This window comes from Heloderma suspectum, chromosome 7, assembly GCF_057233095.1.
Source record: "Heloderma suspectum isolate Gila_16-S chromosome 7, 16-S_ref, whole genome shotgun sequence".
Classification (NCBI taxonomy): Eukaryota; Metazoa; Chordata; class Lepidosauria; order Squamata; family Helodermatidae; genus Heloderma; species Heloderma suspectum.
The window spans coordinates 18,598,095-18,618,609 of record NC_139464.1 but is presented as its reverse complement, the minus strand read 5'-3'; the positions used below and the strand labels follow the sequence as shown (position 1 = coordinate 18,618,609).

At 43.8% G+C, this 20,515-nt stretch overlaps 1 protein-coding gene across 17 annotated transcripts in view; it reads left to right on the top strand.

Annotated features, from left to right (window-relative positions):
- PLEKHA5 (pleckstrin homology domain containing A5) overlaps positions 1-20,515 on the top strand; it is a 267,495-nt gene that overhangs the window by 99,147 nt on the left and 147,833 nt on the right. For 7 of the 17 annotated variants that reach the window (XM_084809212.1, XM_084809209.1, XM_084809211.1 and 4 more), the window contains exon 1: positions 9,013-9,400. The exons of the other annotated variants lie outside the window; for them this stretch is intronic. In XM_084809212.1, the coding sequence (XP_084665338.1) occupies positions 9,381-9,400 (20 nt within the window). In that variant the 5' untranslated portion in view covers positions 9,013-9,380. Of the gene's footprint in view, positions 1-9,012; positions 9,401-20,515 lie in introns of those variants that run through there. 17 annotated transcript variants of the gene reach the window in all.

The window sequence follows — 20,515 nt, the reverse complement described above, 5'->3', positions numbered from 1 at the left end:
GCCTTTGAACTGTTTCTTGTGACAATATAGACAAAGTAACCATTTCATGTGTAACAACATCTTGAGGGGTCACTGCGTCAGTCTGCTGCAGCAAAAACAACAAAGGGTCTTGCAGCACTTTGAAAACAAACCACTTTTATTATGCCATGAGCTTTCATGCAAAGAGTCCACTTTATCAGATGTAGGAAGTGTTATCCTCAGTTATATCAGGGGTGGGCAATTTGTGGCCCTCCAGATGTGTTGCCCTGCAACTCCCATCAGACCTAGATAGCATAGTCAATGGTGAGGGATGATGGGAGAAGTAGGCCAAAACATCTGAGGGGTCACAAGTTCCCCACCCCTGATTTATATGAAAGCAAGGGATAGATTAGTAGCACTTAGTCAGCCTCCATAACCTAAGCAAAGAGATTCATATACATTTGACAGTTTATTTGGGGGAACCAAAAGTGATACTCATCAATTTGATTGATAAAGTAGCTAGGAGGAAGACTGTTAGTAGTGATGGAGATGAAAACTGAGTCTGTTATAGTATTCTAATTGTTGGACATGATTATTTTAAGAATGAATATGCTTATTCCTCTCCAAATGTCAGTGTGCATTGTTACCGCTAGAATGGTCTACCTTCAACACTGACAACAGATGCCGTAGTTCTTTCCAGCTAAATTAAAAACATTACTGGAATAAACTGATTGCAGAGAGACAGGTCCATTTAGAAGATAAGATTCTATTACTACCAGTTATTACTTTTCCTTTTACTAGGTATCTGTGCTGTAAATCTAAATGGGATTACGTTTTGGCTCCACTGATTTCAGATCAGAAGGTTCACAGTAGATCTAGTCAGAATGTAAGCATAGTAGATGCTCAGCAGACTTGCTTTTACATTAGAATTTTGTCCCCACACATTGTTGGCATACAGGTTAAAAAAATCAGTTTTGGAAGTTGCAACTGGCTTCCCCAGCTTTCATGGCAAAGAAGGCCCTGATTCTGATTTGTTCATTTGGTTCTTGCTGAAATCATGTATTCTTATGGCATCACAGGATTAAAGATCAACCCCCCAAAAAGGAGGTGGGGTAGAAACAAAAATTCAGAAGTAGAAAACGTCTACCCCAAGAAATAATTAGTTCCAAATAATATATTGGACTGTAGCATAAAAGAGACATCAGAATCTTCAATGTGCCTTCATTATCACTGTCAAATAAAATGCCAAAGCTTCTTATCACAGACCAATTAACTTTATGTATTGCTATGAATTGAAAGCTCTGTTAATCTTTGGGTAAAAGAGGTCCTCACCAGAATAAAATACAATTAGTATGAAAGTACAGAATGGGCTGCTTCAGAATCTTGACCCCAGGCTAAGATGGAACAAGGGCAAGGGATCAATATTTTGACTCAATCCATTCAGTATTTTCACACTAATTGTAGTTATTCTGCTGAGGGTCTTTATTACCCAGGGATTCATGGAGTTTTGGAAATCACAACATTACATATACTTTAGCAGTATTCATGTTGAAATTCCCTTTTATAATGGGTATATGTGCCTGTATTCCAGTCCTACATACACTCCAGTTACACAGCCTCCAGTGCGAATCTAGGCTCTCCAGATGAGTGCACTCTTCCTCTCCCCTCAAAAAGAAGGGGGAAAGCATACACTTGTGCAGGAGCCTGGAATGGAAAATGTATGGATGGAGGCAAGCGACTTGTGACAATTGACCATATTACTTCAATGCTGCCTTTAGTTCGAGGTGGGCAACATGCATGCTGCATCCAGCCCCCATTGACTCCCCTGGTGTGACCCCACCCCCGGTGCAGCCTCATTGCCCCCAGGCAAAATTCATGGCAGAGAAAAAATAATTGGATTACTGCTACAGAGTTCAGTTTGACCTACTTAGGCTATGGAGTGGTTAAAAAGTCAAATTTAGCTTGAGTACAAGCTAAATTTGACCTTTTCACCATTTTTTTTTTACCACTTTCAGCGCTCTGCAGAATTCTGCAGAGTGCCAATGGCAGCAATAGGACGGCAGCCTGAGGGATATGAGGGGGGGCAAAAATGACCCCCAGAGCCTCCAAAGTTGCGCAACCCTGCTCCAGTTGAATGGATGAACTGGGGTAGAGTCTCAAGGGTAGTCATATAAAACTATGTAGCATTCACGACAGTGAATGGTATGCACAAGTCAACTGCTTCGGCATAAAAGGTAACTCTGAGGCTGCTCCACTAACCACGAGGAGGGGTGAGAGGTACTAGTAATGGTATGCTAACTATACCTCCAAAAATACCACCTATAGTCCTGGATGTGAGCAAGGGGCAGGATTAGGAGTACGTTCTTCATTTCTACACCAGTTTGTCTAACTGCTGTATTTCAAAGAAAACAGCCCCTTTTAGAACGTTTCTTCAAGACTTAGCATGAGCTGCAAAGGATTGTACTGACCCTCGTAGTTGGAAACTGCTAAGCAGTCACTTTAATATCAGCTTTCTGTTTGATTTCCCCATTCCCTCTCAAACCTTGTTAGACTAGTTAAAGTGGAAGGCCAGTTTAGGCAAACCCACAAACTTGTAGGAAAAAAAGCAAAATAAAACTCAGAACAGGTCAATGCTGACTGACATCACACTCTGTTAGGAGAGCTTTTTGCACAATTTGGCTGAGAATGTCAAAGAAATGCTCTTCCATCAGCTCTTCACTCACTTTTTGAGTTGCCTGTTGACAAGGACTTTTCCCTTCAGAGCTGGTACTGATGTTTGCATTACCTGGCACCTGCTCCTTTGCTGTTTTGTCTGTTGCTTCCAGTTTTTTCTCTATGATGGATTTGGAACTAGAGTGAGGGGGAAGTGGGAGGGAGAAAGGAAGAATAGAATTGTTGCTATGCCTAAAAGGAAATTCAGTGTAAGATTCTTCCAGAGTATTGGAATTGCAGTGCCTTCTGTAGCAAGTCTATATTGAATTCCTTTGAGGAGCATCACGTTCCATATTTTACCTGTGGCTCCAAGTACTCCTAGGGCATGTTTCATCCACACACAAAAACAGGCTTTTTCGGAATGCTTTTTTTTCTCTTCCTGCTTCACCAACAGTCCCCAAAGGGGTCTCGTTCTTGGGTATTAAGGTTGGTCAACTCTACTGGCAGTTCAGAATACTTGAGTGTGGAAAAGAACATTTTCTATCATGAGTTACTGAGAAGTGTTTTGGAAACCTAAGTGTATCCGCTACTTCCAAGCATAATCCTTGTGCTAGGCCATTTTGCGGCAAAAATAATCGCATTAATTGTGTGAACACCCTGTTTTAGGCTTACATATCAGTTCTATCCTGTTTTAGTGGTTGTATTTGGCTGTAGCACTAAGTCATGCTTTAGCATTGCAAGAACAAACAAGCCTCGCCTCCCTCAGGGTTGTATACTCCCCCTCCCCTTTCCAACATAGCCACAAGGAGTTCAGAAGCTTCCATTTGTGTTTTAGATTAACCACAGTTTAGTATGTCTTCTGAAGCCTAAACTGAGATTAATATATGGTCAATGAAAACAAGTGAGCTTCATAGACTATGGTTTGAGGTTGGCTTGTTTCCAGTAATGTTAGTTAAGATTAAACACAGTTGTCCAGATTCAGAAGACTCAGCAAGTTGTGATTAATCTAAATCTGAAGCTTCTGGACTCTTTCTCACAGCTCCACTGAGGGGTTCGGCAGAAAGTAGGGTTGTTCTTGTAATGCAGAACTGTGGTTTAGCATTGTGTCCAAACTAGTCCTGTAAGTAAATAAAAGTTAAGATTTCATTGTGAAAATGTAGAAATATTTCTACAGAACTTGGTGGTTCCATGTAAAGGGAATTTCCTATAAAATGTTATGTTAGATTTGATTTTCTCTCTTCCTTTTACTCTCCTGACAGCAGTAATTTTTTTCTCTGAAGGTTATAGGGATTAATACTTAAACCTTATATGGTGGTTATATGAACTAGATTTAATTCCATAGCTTGGTTATGCATTTTTATTGCCATATTAATCCCACAGATTGAGATGCACAAAATGGACATAATTCTACCTTGCAGAAGATCAAAGTTTTTGTTAAAAAATAATGAAGCCTTTGAAATCTTCATTGAGCCCTTTAAATTGAATACATTTAATAATGATTAATACGTGATGGAGAGTCTCCAAGGCCGTCATGAGGCATTTGTTTATTTTATTTAATAAAAACTATGCCACCTGACATGGGTGAGCCCACCTCCTCTTGCTCTCCCCAGTCTTGCCTTTATAAAAAAAGTTCTTTCCTGCTGCATTAGCAGTGGCAGCACGAACAATCTCAGGCTCTTCAGGGCCATCTCACCCCTCAGTGCCATGCTCTGAGGAAGAGGTCTTTCCTCAGAGCAAGGCACTGTGTGAGAGGTGGCTCTGGAAAGCACCTGTGCTGCTGCCACTTTGCCACAATGGAGGAAAGATGGTATAAAATTGCTGCTCCTCCTCTTGATCCACTGCCTAAGCTATGTGGCTCATGGGAGAGCCAGCCCTGAGAATTTCCAGCATCATTGTAAACTTCCAGACCGGTAGCTGTGTTAGGATGAGCAGTGACACCTTGACCTTACCCAGCAATATTGTTAATGTATCCAGTCACACACTGAGCCAGCCAGAAGAGTCTATCATTTTATGGGGTCTTCTCTTCCTTCCCACCAAGTCCTCACACATGATACATTTCTGTGGTTAGCTGGATGCTTATTTCTGCCATCTACAGCCCAAGGAATGCTTTCACTGGAACACTAACCAGGACATGAGCACAAAACTACCACTTCCTCAGCAGACCACAAAACAGTACACCAGCACACCATCTATCTTCTTAATGCTTCTACCTTTATTGTCAACGCTCCTTTGTAATAACCATGCCCTGAGTTATTAGGAAATTTTAGGGTGCTATTTTGATTTTCCTACATTAATGGAGATGAGAAGGTTTGAGTTTCATTCACTTCTTACTCTACTTGCAGCATATGTTTTTGAGTATCATGTATTGCAACATGCTTAAATTTGGTTCTCCAAATTTTCAGACAATTGTGCAAAAATTTTGGGACAGCTGTTTCAGTCAAAATTGCTCTAGCCAAGTTGAACTCAAGGAGACCCGGTATCCTTCAGAAGAATAATCCACCCACATGTGAATAGGCCCGTTTATTTATAGTGGGCTAATTATTGGGAGGAAGCTTAGTGTGATCAATCCCCACTTTATGTGGAACAGAATGGGTTCTCTGTTCAGTAATGACTTCTCAGAACTGTAACGGTATACAGTAACAAAACATTCTAATTGGATTGCATTGTTTCCTGAAAGTTGGCTAATAAATGAAATATTTTCACCACAAGGGGGAGCAGAGGTTGCTAACAGTTTTGGTGAAAGGCTCTTTACTTTTTCTCCATTCAAACCTATAGTATGGCTACAAGTAATTGCTAGAGATATTGGATGTTTTGCTTCTCTTGGCATTAATGTCTGAAAAACCTATTTTGTGGTGAATAAAACTCTTGAGAAAATCTATTAAATTTCATGACTACTTTTTTGGAGAACAAAGCACATTCCATATTTATAGTTGGATCTAGAGTCATGAAGTGTGCTCTAATAAAGGAAGATGGAAAACATTGAAGTTTGTATTAGTCTGAAAAGCTGTGAGTGGCTGTAGAGACCTAAAACCATTTTCTCAGTTTTCTGTCTAACAGCCCTAGTTAATCACAAGGTAGCTTTCTGTGATTAGGTATATCTAAATATCTAGGTAGTTTGTGGCTGTTTTATCCTGCATTTAAAGCAAATGCAGATTATAAATATATAGTAAGAGTAAACTTGTCAGATTTTAGATGAACGGGGGTGGGGGGGAAGGATTGGAACAAAACTTGCTTCTGCAGTCATCAAAAGACATAAAGACTCCCCTTACAGAAAGATAGTTAGAATCTGAGGAGCTGCTCATGAACTATATTAGTTCCAACAAGACCCTTCCTTTAAACCGGGGGTGCAGAACCTCAGACATGGTGGCCAAAGCCGGCCCTCTTGGGATCCCAGGCTTGACCCTCCAGGGCTCCCCAAATAGCTACACCCCTTCCCCTGTCCCCACTCCCTTTTCCTCGACCACCAATCATTCGGTGGTTTTCCTGGCTTTTGTGTGTGATTTTCACCATTCAGAAAGGTTGAACTGCCTCTCCAATGGCTTAGATACTGGCAGTAAGAGCTTTAAGAGCTTTAAGAGCTGCAATATGCTGGTATTTTTGGCATTTGTCCCTGGCCCTTTTTGCCTTCGGCCCTGCTATTTTGCCTTCCACGACACCCAGTACTGGATTGCGGCCCCCAGGAGTTTTTCTAAAATGGAATTTGGCCCTCAGGCTGAAAGAAGTTCAACACCTTTGCGCTAAACCTTAGTGTCTAGATCTAATGAAGGTGCTGGCCCAATTCTGGCAAATTTGTGAGGGACTCTGCAGCTTGCTGATGCATTGAGCCTTCTTTGTTAAGCTTGTGCCAAGACATGATCTGTGATTATTTGGGAGTTTCTACTTGAACCAACTAGTGCAGCAAGAATACCTAATGCTCACTCTTTCTCAAACTGTGTGAAGGCCAATTAGACAGCTTGACACACCAGCAGGAATCAAAGTTCAGGGATTCCCAAGAAGTGGGCGGCATTGAGTTTTCTGAAAGAATGGGGTAGAGTTGAGTGACAACTATGAACCCAATTAGCTCAAGCCGGATATGAAGTGATATGGGGAAAATAATATGTGCAAGGATGGGTACAGGGAAGGAGGGTTAGTCACACTCATGAAGGAACCAAAGGAACTCTCACTGATGGAGAAGGAATGTAATGGTTGTGAGAGCTAGTTTGGTAAAAACCAATGGGGTTTTGGAGCTATGATTGAGGCTGCAAAATCCTAGAAGCAAGATGTGGTCTCATAAGGCTTGAGAGATGCTGCCTTGCCCCAGTTCTACACTTTAGCTTTTTGTTTTCTGGTGATGGACTTAAAGGGCCAGTGCAGACTTGAACAACTTTCACCCAGACTCGAATCTGCCATTTTTGGGCAAGGTGATTGAGCGGGTGGTGGCATTGCAGTTGCAGGGACACTTGGAAGAAGCTGATATCTGAATCCATTTCAGTCGGGCTTCAGGCCTAGGCATGGGACAGAAACGGCCTTGGCCATCTTGGTGGATGATATGGGGAGGGCTCTGGGTAGGGGCGAATGCTCCTTTCTTGTTCTCCTCGATCTCTCAGCAGTGTTTGATACTGTTGACCACGGTATCCTCCTGGACCGCCTGGAGGGGTTGGGCATAGGGGACACTGTATTACAGTGGTTCTGTTCCTTCTTCTCTGGGTACCAGAGGGTAGCTGTGGGGGAGGAGACTTCAGACCCTTGGCTGCTCACTTGCAGGGTGCCACAGGGTTCTGTTTTCTCCCTGATGTTATTTAACATCTATGTGAAGCTGCTGGGAGCTGTCATCAGAAGGTTTAGCACAACTCTGCCTCTCATTTAAATCCTCGCCAAGGTTGGCTATAGAAACCCTGTCCAAGTGTCTGGAGTCAGTGAGTGGCTGGATGGAAAGGACTAAGCTGAAACTGAACCCTGACAAAACTGAAGTACTTTTGGTTGGAGACAAGGGGAGGTTGGGGGATGTTGACCTGGTGTTCACTGTGGTGCGGCTGCCCCTGAAGGACCAGGTCCACAGTCTGGGGGTCATTTTAGACTCCCAGCTGTCCATGGAGGCTCAGGTGTCAGCCATGAGCCAGGTGGCACTGTACCAACTCCATCTGATATGGTGGCTGTGCCCCTACCTCCCTAACCATCTGCTCCCACCAGTACTTCATGCACTGGTCTCCTCTCACCTAGACTACTGTAATGCTCTGTATATGGGGTTGCCCTTGAAGATGGTTCAGAAGTTGCAGCTGGTGCAGGATGCGGTGGTACACCTGATTAAAAGCAGCCATCGGTGAGACCACATCACTTCAGTGCTGAAGGAGTTGCACTGGTTACCAGTTGTTTTCCAGGCCCAATTCAAGGTGTTAGCATTGACCTTTAAAACCCTATATAGTTCCAGCCCAGTCTATCTTAAGGAGCGCCTCCAACAACACCAAGGATGCCGCTCAACGAGATCAGCCTTGGAAGGCCTTCTGTCTGGTTGGGGTTTTTTAGAGCAAGGTTGTTTTGTTCAGTTGATTATGTAAATTTGTTGTATTTTGTGTTGTCATTTGTATTGTATGCCACCTAGAGTGGCCAGGTAGCCGGCCAGATGGGCAGCTAATAAATCTAAATAAATAAATAAATCTGCCTGAGATCAGACACTGGTAAGCATTGGCCATGGCCAAGTCTAATGCCAACGTAATTCTTAACCATAATTAAGGTCAGTGAGGGAGGAATGTTTGCACCAGAGGAGGGCGGGGGGTAGCATGTGATACTGCAGCTTGCTCATGCACCCTTAACTGGTTATGGCTGTGTGTGTAGAAAATGCTGTACCATTTGTACTCTTCTCCTGCCATTCCTCTTGTTACAAAGGCTTTTCTGCACCAGAGTATTTCTGCCATTCCTTGAAAGTAACAAACTAGGCTTATAAAGGTTAGAACATTTTGTTAGGAATGCAAATTTCTTTACCCCTTCACAATGAAAATTCTCTCTTCAGAGTAGTATAGTAGTGCCAAGAGCTATGGAAAATGAAGTCCTTTCTTTATCAATAACGTAAGCTCTTGGCACAAATGTTGTGTCATCAAGCTTAAATGACAAATATATCTACTCTATCTTCATTGGGGTGAGATGGTAGTTCATCCTTTTTAGCCAATTTAAATCATAACCACCCTGTAAAAGTTATGATTATTCAGGTTTTTCAGAAGCAAAATGACAGAAACAAGCTTAAAAACAGATAGTAAAAACAGATTGTTTGAAGGAATGACCTGTAAAGTATATTGGATATAATCCCTGTAAAACCAAACAGAACAAATGTGTTTTGACAAAAATGATACTTTTGGAAGATTTCCCTAATATGTTATCTTGTTAAAAATCAAGTGTTTAGTTTTCGGAGGGGGCGGGGATTAAGAGTTCAGGAATTGGAATGTTAGAAGGGAGCTATGCTAAATGTAATCATAGTATTTGATGTTGGGAAAAGGAAATGTGGGATTTTTTTGTTGAGTAGAAACTGTGTGTGTGTGTCCATGTTCATAATAGCTCTGTTACACAATAGTGTTTTACTGGAGAGAACAGTGCTGATGATTCTGAGCCTCAGTAATGTTTCAGAAGCAGTGTGACATCACTCCAGTATCGGTTTTCCAGCCCAGCTAGCAACTCTCACAGCTAGGATGCTTTTTCTTAGTGTCAGGGCTGTGTACAGCTTATTGGGGAGCAGCTTCAAGACAAAGGGGTAGTGCCTCATATCTTTCCGAGTGCTGTCTGGATTGAAGCTTTGGTGAAGAATGAATTTCTCTGAAGGCTGGTAAGTAATTGTGTATTTTCTTTAACAAGAGGAGGATTCTTGCTTCCTTGGATAAACCAAGCCACCTTTTAAACATGCACACTTAGAAAGTGCCTTGGCTCTAGATTAGATATGGGGGAAAGACATATGGTGTTTTGTTCGTTCTTTAGCTTTACTGGATTTTTAGCAGCCAGCACTAATTGCACATAGTTGGAAGGCTTTTATTACAAAAATATTTCTGTGTATTTTAAAAAGAATACATTGGTAGTTGCATAATAAATTTGCATGCTACATGTAAAAAAATAAATTGAAATGGCTCAGAGAAAAACAACTTTAGGAACAGTATTCACCACCTTCCCCTTTCCCAGTGTCCAGGTTGGTAGGTAGATAGGATAAGGGTACTAAAGCACTGACAAGTGCCATGGAAATTATTAATGGGGACTTAAGACATTTCCTGTAAATTGTCCAATTATAGTTAATGTTCTACTTTGGGGAAGCAAAATTGAAAACAAGCGTATCCCCAAGTAATACATAACCAGAAGTGATGATACAGTACTGTACGTTATGAAGGTATTGTAGCAATTGATTGATTCTATGAACGTTACTGAAAAGCAGGGTATGTCCAACCATTGTTCAAATGGAGGAAGAAAATGGGTGTTATTGTTGATATAAGTTCTCAGTGAAGGCATAAAAATTGATGCAACTGTAGAATTTGAGGAGCTAAGTTAAGACTCTTCAGCCCCCCCCCCCCCCCCCCCAAGCAGAAGCTTGGCCATAACTATATAATCCATGATAGATGTTTACTTAAAGCTATTTTTATAATTTCCAGTGAGGCTATACTGTCTCACTCCTCCACCCCCCATTACTTTAAAAAAAATTGTTAGAATCTCTTCCTAAGAAATTAAGCTTTGTTTTTGACCTACAGTTCCAGTGTCCTGTCTCTTACCTAGTCCAATTACATAGTAGTGGTTAGTGGGTTTTTGTTGTACCTATTTAGAGATCATCATGCAAGAGAAACGTTGTATATGGAAACTGAAGATGCACTTCTCTTTGAATATTGCCATAAAGTGAATAATTTATCAGGTTTGCAGATATTAAAGGTCTGAACTGCATGTATGAACTCCCATTCCATTTATAAACTCACCCCACCCCCTGCCCCATCTCACTGAAATGATAGATTTTTGACTGAAGAGAAAAACCTTGTGGGAGAAACAGCTTTTAATTATAATTACCGGAGCAGTTGTTCATTCAAAATTTTACCATGTCAAAGCTGTTTTTTGTGCAGATAAAGTTCTACAACTTATTTATGAACATAATCGTATCATCTGTAGTGAAAGCTTTGAATTTACTACAATAAAGATGTCATGGATAAATACAGTAGTAAGCCCATCTAAGCCAACATTTCTAGGGTTCCTATAGTGTAAAGTCCCTAATTTGAGCAAATGATAGATGCATATTTCTGGCAGTGGGAGAGGCTGTGGCTGAAATTCAGATGGACTGAGTCAGTCTATTTCATATTGAAGTGTTCTTTTGCTTTCAGAGCTAGAACTGAGTCACTCCATGGTTGCTATTCTTTGGTACAATAACATTTATTGTTTTTTGTACTGTCAGCTCAGAATGTAGTATTGCAAGGACTTCAATAGCCTTTTCTCTTTAAAACACTAGTAGAAAATGTAATTTGTGAAAATATATATAATTGATTTCCATTTAAAAATGCGCTGAGATTAAACCTGCAGTCAGCAGTGCTTTTGTAAGCTTTTTGGAATATGTTGAAATATTCTTGCTTCATGCTTAGCCTTATACTTGTAATTTATGGGTTATTTTAGCGTAAGCCCTCTAAAATAAAGATTTCCTAGGACATTCTGGTGTCGGTGATGCCTAACTGCTACGAATGAAGAATGAAATGTTTCTGTGGCGATAAGTGAAATTCAGTAGTAACTTAGGAGCCATGGAGGATGGTTTTATAAGGATAAGAGGTAGTTTGAATGGCTGAAAGGTATAGGCATAGTGGTTGGGATCCAAAACACCCCCTTGCATGAGCAGAGGGCACTTACGCAAGACGGCCTGTCAATTTTTCAACTAGTTCCCTCCTCCTGTTGCAACCAGTTGCATCCTTTAGGAGCAACTTTTGGGAGGGCACAAGGGGTTGCACTGAGACTTGAGATGCAGGGAAGTAAGTGCAAACACCATTGTGTAAGCGGAGTCCTCCTTGCCTTTCTCTGGATCCACCCCACTAGGTTATTGATTATGCGTACCATCTAGATTAAAAAAGGTAGGCTGGTCTAAAGTTTTCTAAAAACAGTGTCTGAATTTGAGCTATTATAACTTCAAGCTATTATTCTCCTTTCAGTCAATATTTAGCTTAAGCTACACACATTAGAAGGTTTTGAGTGTTCTTCACCTGTTTACAGAAGCTTGCGGTAGCTGCCAGTGCCCTCCTCCAGCAAATTGTGTGCACTGTTCCCTCTATGGAATGTACCCTCCATGTTGGCCTAAGCTTGGCCTTGCATATATTCATATCCTGTAACCCTTTGGTGTCAATCTCCCTTCCTTACCCACATCTAAATGTAGAGTTCAAGCTCTTCAAGGCAGGGATGTGGTTCTTGCTTGTAGCACTATGTACCTTGATGGAACTATTATATATAACAGTTGAGGCCACATAACACGACCACTGTCCCACAACTCTTTAGCATAGGATAGTGTTGGTTACTATGTATGCAGTGCATGATAAACCCACAATAATATGATGGTAATCTCATTGATCAGTCAAACAGTAGTTTAGTTAGTGAATTTTAGACTCTGGACTTATTGGTCTCCTCCTTGCCTTCCTTAGATGATGATATGTGTTACTTCATTTACTGCAAATTGCGGTAAGCCAGTCCTTCCTATGTTGTGGGGTTCTCCTGCCCATTCTGAGTGCGGCCCTGGTCTTCCCCAAAGTTCTGCCCTTAATGCACCACATCTCTCAGATTAAGAATGTAAGGAGAGCCCTACTGGATCAGACCAAAGGCCTATCTAGTCCAATATTCTTTTCCCACAGTGGCCAATAAAATGCTTATGGAAGCAAAATCACCCTTCTGCTTAAGATTGTAGCTGACTTGTCATTGCAAGATTTTAAAAAGTAATTTGAGTAGTGGTGGTGCAAGTTTGTTGGAGCATTCACATGAACACATTGTTATGGATGACAGCAGCTTGCTTGGAAATACATATTCTGCTGTGCTAAAATGGTTGTAATAATCAGCCCTGGGACCTTTGTGGTAACATGTTTGTATGAGCACAAACAAGACTAAAACTAGGTAATAATAAGAGAAGTGATTCAGTGCAAATCTAACAGGGTAGAGGGTGGTATAGAAATATTTTAAATCGATATTTTGTTTCCATCCTAATATAGAAGCACATCCAGATTGTAGAAAATGCAGGAAGTCTGTAACCATTTGCATGGATAGCTAGTGTTATTAAAGTTAGGGTGATTATTTTAAAAACAGCATTTGAAAGAGCTTAGCAATCATTCCAAATGTGTGTTTCTTTTCATTTCAAAAACTTAATACTAACATTGGTTTTAGTGACCTGGTTCAGTGCATATTGTGACTGGATGGATAGCTAGACTTGGTAGGCTAGCCAACTATCTGCCACTCTACCCTCTTAAGCTATGGGCCGGTAGTTTCCCTTCCTGCTAGTTCTTCCAACATACAAATAGCTCTCTATCTTTTACAAGCACTACAGTGATAGTGGAATCTATCAGTCACCACCTGGAGGTGATACTGCAGCAATGCTAATAATGTAGATGGCGTTGAAACACCTGTGCTATAAATGGTTCATAGCTGGGAGAGGTGTTGGTACTTTCCAAGCTACTTTTTAATTCCAAAGGCTACCACTTATGCTGCCAGGTATTGTTGAAAATACCTGTTTTTATATGCTTTTCACTTCCCACTTGAAACTATTTTCATCCATGTTTTGGGCACTAGAAGGAATTGTTGAAAGGCTGGTTTTATTTATTTTTAAAGGTTCCAGGGAGTGGTGCAGTCCCAAGCTATCCCACCAAGCACGAGGCAGAGAAACACCTGAGCCCTGGGAGCCGATGAGCTGTGTAATCCTTGGGTTTGTTTGACCTGATTGGAGAGACCCCTACCTGACTGAGCTAAAGCTTAGACAATGTTCCTTTTTTATATACTCTAAGCAGGTCCGTGGGTGGGGATGTTACCAGTGAATAGGCTGGGGGGAGGCTTGCAGAGTATACCACAGGACTGTTATGTAAGCTTTAACTCTGTCAGGGTAACCTCCCCTCCTGAGACAAGCTCAGCAATTGTACAGCTCCCTTACCCCCAAGACTCAGTGGCTTCCCTGAGCCATGCAGACTGTGTAGTGTCCTGGTACACATAATAAAAGTCTTGGAGTGGGTTTCATCCAGGGTTTAGACAAGAGCAAAGAAACTCTTTCAATTGTAATACAACTTACCTCTCAGTGCAATGAAAGAGCATGTATAATTTGGCAATGTTGGAGGCAAGGGGGTCCTCCATTGAGGACCCCCTTGAATTGATCTTGTGTTCACTGCTGGTTCACCACAGTTGCTGTTAAAGACAGCAAATTTGGTATACTGTCACTGTCAATCATTGCCATCCCCTTGTCTGTGGACTGGGAGAAATGAAAACAGTAGGGCAATTTTAGTACAAAAATAGCTGTCAAAAGCTATGTTGCCAAGGGAGAGACAAATCACTACTCTTGCAAAGCCATGCACATACTTTTCCTTCCATAAACTTGTGAAACTGGAAGCCAAGTCTGATCTAAGAGTATGGCAAACTGTAAATGCTTGGTAAAGAATGGCTAATTAAAGGTTAAAATTAAAGGCTGACTAGAAGGGAGATACAGTCTAAACAAATAGGAAACCCTGAATAAATCTTGCTTAAGCTCTGACAGCATTGATTAAAAGACTTTTTAAATCTATAATTGTTCACTGTAAACTGTCTTGTACTACCTGAATACAGCTATATGGTGACTTAATGAGAGAAATTATGAGTTGCAAGTTACTACTGCGAAAATTTTAGTTCATATTTGATGTTTTACAAGAACAGATTTCAGTCATCAATACACACACACCCCGCCGCCCCATGTGTAATCTTAAAGAACTGAAATGAAGCTTAGTCGTTTTACTTTCTGAAGAGGGTGCTGCACATTTTCTGTGGGAGCACTCATGAGAGTGGCAAAGGGAAAGTGAGTAATGTAACATATGGCTAGATGCAATTAATTTGAAATGTTATATGCAAATTACTAATGACTTGGAACTCAGTGAAAGAACCAATTTTGGCAGAAAATAAGTTAGCATTCAGTTTCTAAATCAGTGTTCACTGTACTGTACATACAATGGATATTACAGAGAGAATAGAAAAGCCTAGAGAACTAGCACTCCAGGCACTGAATTGTTCTTCGCCATGTAATATTTTAGGGACATTTTTTGCCAAAGGATGCTGCTGTTAAGCATCTTTATTAACAGACATTGATGTTTTTATTTCCTTCATTCCAAATGTATACATGGTACTACTTTTATGCCTAAAAATAACTTAGAAGGTTCTTGCACTTAAGGACAGATCTAGTAGCATAAAGATCTTAAGGCAGGGGTGGGGTGGGAAATGTTGTTGTTGTTATTACTATTACTATTTATTCAGTTTATATCCAACCTACAGTATATACAAAATACTCTAGGCGGCATACAAAGTTAAAAACAAATTAAACAAGAAAATCAACAATAAAAATGATACAACATAAAAACAGTACATAACAATCAGCAAAAAGTAATAAGAATTCTAAAAAGAGAAGGCCTGCTGGAATAATAGGGGCTTTAATTCCCGCATAAAAATATTAGAAGAGGTCAGCAGATGCATTTCAACTGGCAGGTCATTCCACAGCTGAGAGGCAGCAAAAGAAAAGGTCCTCTGGCATGTGGCTGCCAATCTTGCATTAGGCAGTCGCAGCAGATAACCCTCAGAGGACCTTAGGTGGCGGACTGGGACATAGGGGAGGAGGTGCTCCCTAAGGTACCTTGGACCTAAACCATGTAAGTCCTTAAAGGTAAGAACCAACACTTTATATTTTGCCTGAAAACAAATTGGCAGCCAGTGTAAAGATTTTAAAACCAGTGCAATATGGTCTCCATGGGGTGTCCCGGAGACCAACCTGACTGCCATATTTTATACCAGTTGGAATTTCCGAACTAGATACACAGGCAGCCCCAAGTACAGCGCATTACAGAAATCAAGTCTAGAGGTTACCAGCACGTGCACCACTGTTACCAGGTCCACATGTTCCAGGAATGGGCGTAGCTGGCGTGTCAGCCAGAGTTGATAACAGGCACTTCTCACCATCAACTCCACCTGGGGTGTCAGGAGCAGGGTCGGGTCAAGAAGCACCCCCAGGCTCCAAACTTGCTCCTTCATGGGGAGTGCAACCCCATCCAGAACTGGTTAACATACCTCAATACCTGAATTAGGAACCTTCATGACAAGCACCTCTGGATTCAGCTTCAGTTTGTTCTCCCTCATCCAGCCCATTACTGACTTCAGGCAGTCATTCAGAGGAGTCATACCTTCCTTGAATAAAGATGTTACGGAGAAATAGATTTGGGTGTCATCAGCATACTGATAACATCTAGCCCCAAATCTCCTGATGATCTCTTCCAGTGGTTTCATGTAGATGTTAAACAGCATTGCAGATAGGATGGAACCCTGAGGGACTCCACATAAGAGCTCCCTTTTTGAGGGGCAACTATTCCTAAGTGACACCATCCTGAGAGGAAGGAGCGGAGCCACTGCAGAGCAGTGCCCCCACTCCACAACTCCCTTAGGTGGTCCAGAAGGATACCATGGTTGATGGTATTGAATGCCACTGAGAGGCCCACAAAAGCCAGTAGGAATGCACTCTCCCTATCAATTCCCAGGTGAAGATCATCCACCAAGATGACGATGGCAGTCTTTTACTCCAGCAGCATGATCAACTTGCACTTGTTGCACATGTAGGCCATGTTGTTCTCAGGCAAGAAAACAAACATTGCACAGACTTTTCAGGTCACCACCACTGGAGAGTCTTTTCCTTCCATAGTCCCTATTCCCTTTATGTTTCTAGCTTTCTAATTGTACTGGAATAGCCAGTTCTTTGTCCTCTATTCACTGGAGGTTAACAACAGAGCCCCACTTGTATGGAAGTGTGCGTTACAAGAAAAAAGATTTTTAAAAAATGTTAGGGGCCTCCCTCTTGACCTCCCTTGCCGACCTCCCCTGGCCAACTCCTGTTTTCTCTCCTTGTTCGCTTGCTCTGGTCACCTGCCCTTTGGGAGCTTGCTTGCTTGTTTAGCCCCTAGACCAGCTGGAGCAGCTTCCTCTGCTCTGCTCTGCTCTGCTCTGCTAGGAGGCAGGAAACAGACTGGAACTTCCTGCCCACGCAGCTGCTGGTAGTACTCATGCCACACCCCCTCAATTCAGTTGGAGCTCTCAGGAGCACATGGTGAGCACACAGCAACTCAGAATGGAAAGGACAGTCCCCTGGGCTTACTCCAGCCCACCACTTTGCCTTTGTCTCCTCTTCCCCAGCAACTCCCCTAGCAAACTCCTGTTTGCTCTCCCTGTTCGCTCCGTCTCTGGGAGCTTGCTTCGTTGTACAGCCCCTAGACCAGCTGGAGCAGCTTCCTCTGCTCTGCTGTGCTCAGCTAGGAGGCGGGAAACAGGGGTGGTGGTGGAACCAGCCAAGAAACCCCCCCAAGGCATTTTGGAATTGGAATTGATCCATCAGCCTTTGGGGACAGACGATCTTAATTGGTCCACCACCCCTGCTGAGGCGGGTTGTACCCATGATACCAGTCCTGACCAGACAGTGATCTGTCCATGACAACACGGAGACACATGGAACCTCCACCCACGGATCCTTCTCCTGATTGGAACAAAAGATCAAACTGAGTGTGTGACCTGCTTTGTGCATCAGCCTCTGGATCACCTGGGACAGGCCCATGGTTGTCATGGCCACCATGAACTCCTGAGCTGCAGCTGAGAAGCTGGACCCAAGGGAGATGTTGAAGGTGCCCCATACCAAAAGCCTGGGTGACTCCAACATCAATCCCAAGACCAGCTCTATGAGCTCAGTTAGGGACTCTGTTAGGCAGCGGGATGACCTAACAGAATCCCCAGTCTGTCCTTAGTCCCGAGGCTGAGGTAAACACACTCGATATGAGCCCGTTCCTTCACAGCGAGTCTGGTCAGCGGGATGTTATCTTTATGGACCATCACTATTCTGCCTCCCTGTCTGCTTCCCCTTACCTGCTCCACCATGGAGTACCTGACTGGGAGAAGCTGCACCCACACAGGCCAACTTACCTCCCCCGCCAAATCTCGGTAATGCATACCAGGGCAGCCTTTTCATTCCAGATTAAATCATGGATGATTTTGATCTTATTCCAGCAATGTTGTGGGCTCCAGGGCCTAATATCAACCCCTCAGAAACCCCTGGGACTGCATCTCTGTCACTGTGTGCTGCTGAACCTCAGTGGCAAAATAATTGGTGGTTTGCTGCCAAATTTGGGCAGCAAACAACAATGTATCAGGCTTCCCGATCTCTCAGGCACACACGCTCAGGCAATCTGACACTGGACACAGAAATCAGTGAGACTTCTTTATTGTAGGAAATCCTATGGCCAAAGCTTAATGGTTACACTCTTGAAATCATATAGCTGATGGTCAATAGCTATAGTCTCTAAGTAATTCCAGAACAGTCAAAAGCTAAACACTACCACCGTGGCTGAGATCTGGTTTCCCCGTTGCCATCTCCATGGCGCTGAACACAAGGCTCTGAACACAAGCATTTCCAACCCAGCCAGTCCATACATAGGGTTCCAAACCCCAGACAAAGAATGGGAATGATTCCTGGAATAATCCCTCCCAGGCAGGGGTAGATTCTATAAAGGCCTAAACAAAACCCCACCCATAGAGAGTTAGTCCAACTTTGAATCTTTCTTTAAACACTCCAGGCTACATGGTCAAAGCCTATCAAATGCAAGGGTGAAGCCACACAAGCAAAGAGCTCCATGCCATAGCTTGCTCTTTACTAACTCCACGCTGCATGAGTCCAAACAGAGAAATGTCCAAGAGTCAAGATCAAACCCAGCCTGACAGCACTCTGGGCTGATGACAAGGAAGACAGACAATCTACAGCCAACAAGAGTTCACAGTCTATGAAAAGCATCTGTCAGGAACGCCTTGGCAGCCTCACTCAGTAGATTCCAGTAGCCAACTCAAGACACAGACGAAAGGGAATTCTTTTCAAAGCTTTAATCCCATTACAGCTAAATGACTCTTTCAGATGTTAATTCACCAGCGGCTAAAGCAAAGAAACAGCAGCGTGGACTACGCTTCAGGCAGGCAGTTGATCCCCGTTTGAAAGAGAGTCACTTGAAGACCCAGAATTTACGGGCTAGGGAGAGATCCTCCCTCTTTCCCTTGGGTCCATGGGAGGCGGCCGTTGCTTGCACGCCAAATGGGCGCTACACCTCCTTGAAGATGGCATTCATAAAACGCGAAAATGGGGGGGGCCACAGGCGAGCCCAAATGGCATCACTAGGTATTCATACGCTCCATACCAGGTGTCAAAACAGGTCTTCCACTCATCCCCCTCCCGGATGCGAATCAGATCGCAGGCGCCACACAGGTCCAACTTTGTGCAAATCTTGGCTCGCCCCACGCACTCCAGCATCTCCGGTATGAGGGGGAAGGGGTACTTGTCAGGGATCAAGACCGAATTCAGCGCTCTGAAGTTGTGCACTGGGTGGAGTTCTCCCGATTTCTTGTGCACAAACATGGTACGGGCGCAGGCGGGGGAGGAGGAGGGGCTAATGAAGCCATGTTTGAGGTTTTTGTCCAAAAACTCTCGCAGAGCTCGAAGTTCCGGCTCCGACATCGGATACAGTCGTCCAGCGGGGATGGTTGCCCCAGGAATGAGGTTAATGGCACAGTCAAATGGGCGGTGGGGGAGGGCGGAGCTGGTCAACCTCCTTCTTGTCGAAAACATCCCGAAAAGCCGCATACTTCTCTGGGAGGATCACGGTAGCTGAAGAACTGCCAGAAGCAGATGAGAGGGAGGAAAGGGTTAAGGCCTGGGCTGCGACTGGCGCCTCGGTCGGGAGGCAATGCTCCTGGCAGTAGGGAGATGCAAACTCCACTTGCTGAAGCTCCCAAGAAATCTGAGGATTATGCTTAGAGAGCCAGGAAACACCCAGCACGATTGGGTATTGGGGAACCTTGGCCAAGTGAAACTGAATCTGCTCATCGTGGGACTGGGTGCGCAGAGTGAGCGGAGCTGTACTCTGGGTCACCGTGCCCGAAGAAAGAGGATGCCCATCGATGGTCTCCACTGCCAAGGGGGCAGGAAGAGGCAGGGTAGGAATCTTGTGGAAGTGGGTGAAGTTTTCATCCATGAAACTGGTCGTAGCCCCCGAGTCCAGTAAAGCTATGGCCTCCACCCCACCCCACTGGGAGGAGCGGAGGTGAACCTGTAATAGCAGATGGGAGGGGGGGGTTGCGGAAGGCACCCACCGGGTGTGGAAACGATCCCCACACTGGAGGCCCCCAACAGGCTTGGGGGCAGCCTAGTCAGGCCTGGGGGCGAGGAGGAGGAGGGGGAGGAAGGAGAGGAGGGGGAGGCAGAGGAGCTGTGGGTCTAGCGCGGCAGGTTTTGGCGAAATGACCCAGTTTTCCACACCGAAAGCATCGGCGCTCTGAGCACCGCCGCTCTAGTTCCTCCGGTGGCAGTGGGGCTCGGGTAGCTCCCAGCTGCATCGGGGTCTCCTCCGCCCCCACCGCAGGGGTGGGGGTTGGGGGAGTGGGCAGGAAACGTGGGGGAATGGGAGGAGGGAAATCTCGGCGCCCCGCCGGGTCTGCCAGCGCCCCTCTCGCCGACTATCTATCTGGAGGCAGGTCTGGATGAGGTCCTCCAAAGTAGGCGGGCTAGGTGTGCGCACCAAGTCATCCAAGATCTCGTCGTTCAAACCATCCAAAAACTGAGCCACCAACGCAGCATCATTCCACTGTAAATCCTGCATCAGCAAGCGAAAAGTTGTTGCATAGCTGGAAACTGAGTCCTTGCCCTGCCTGAGGTGGCGAATCT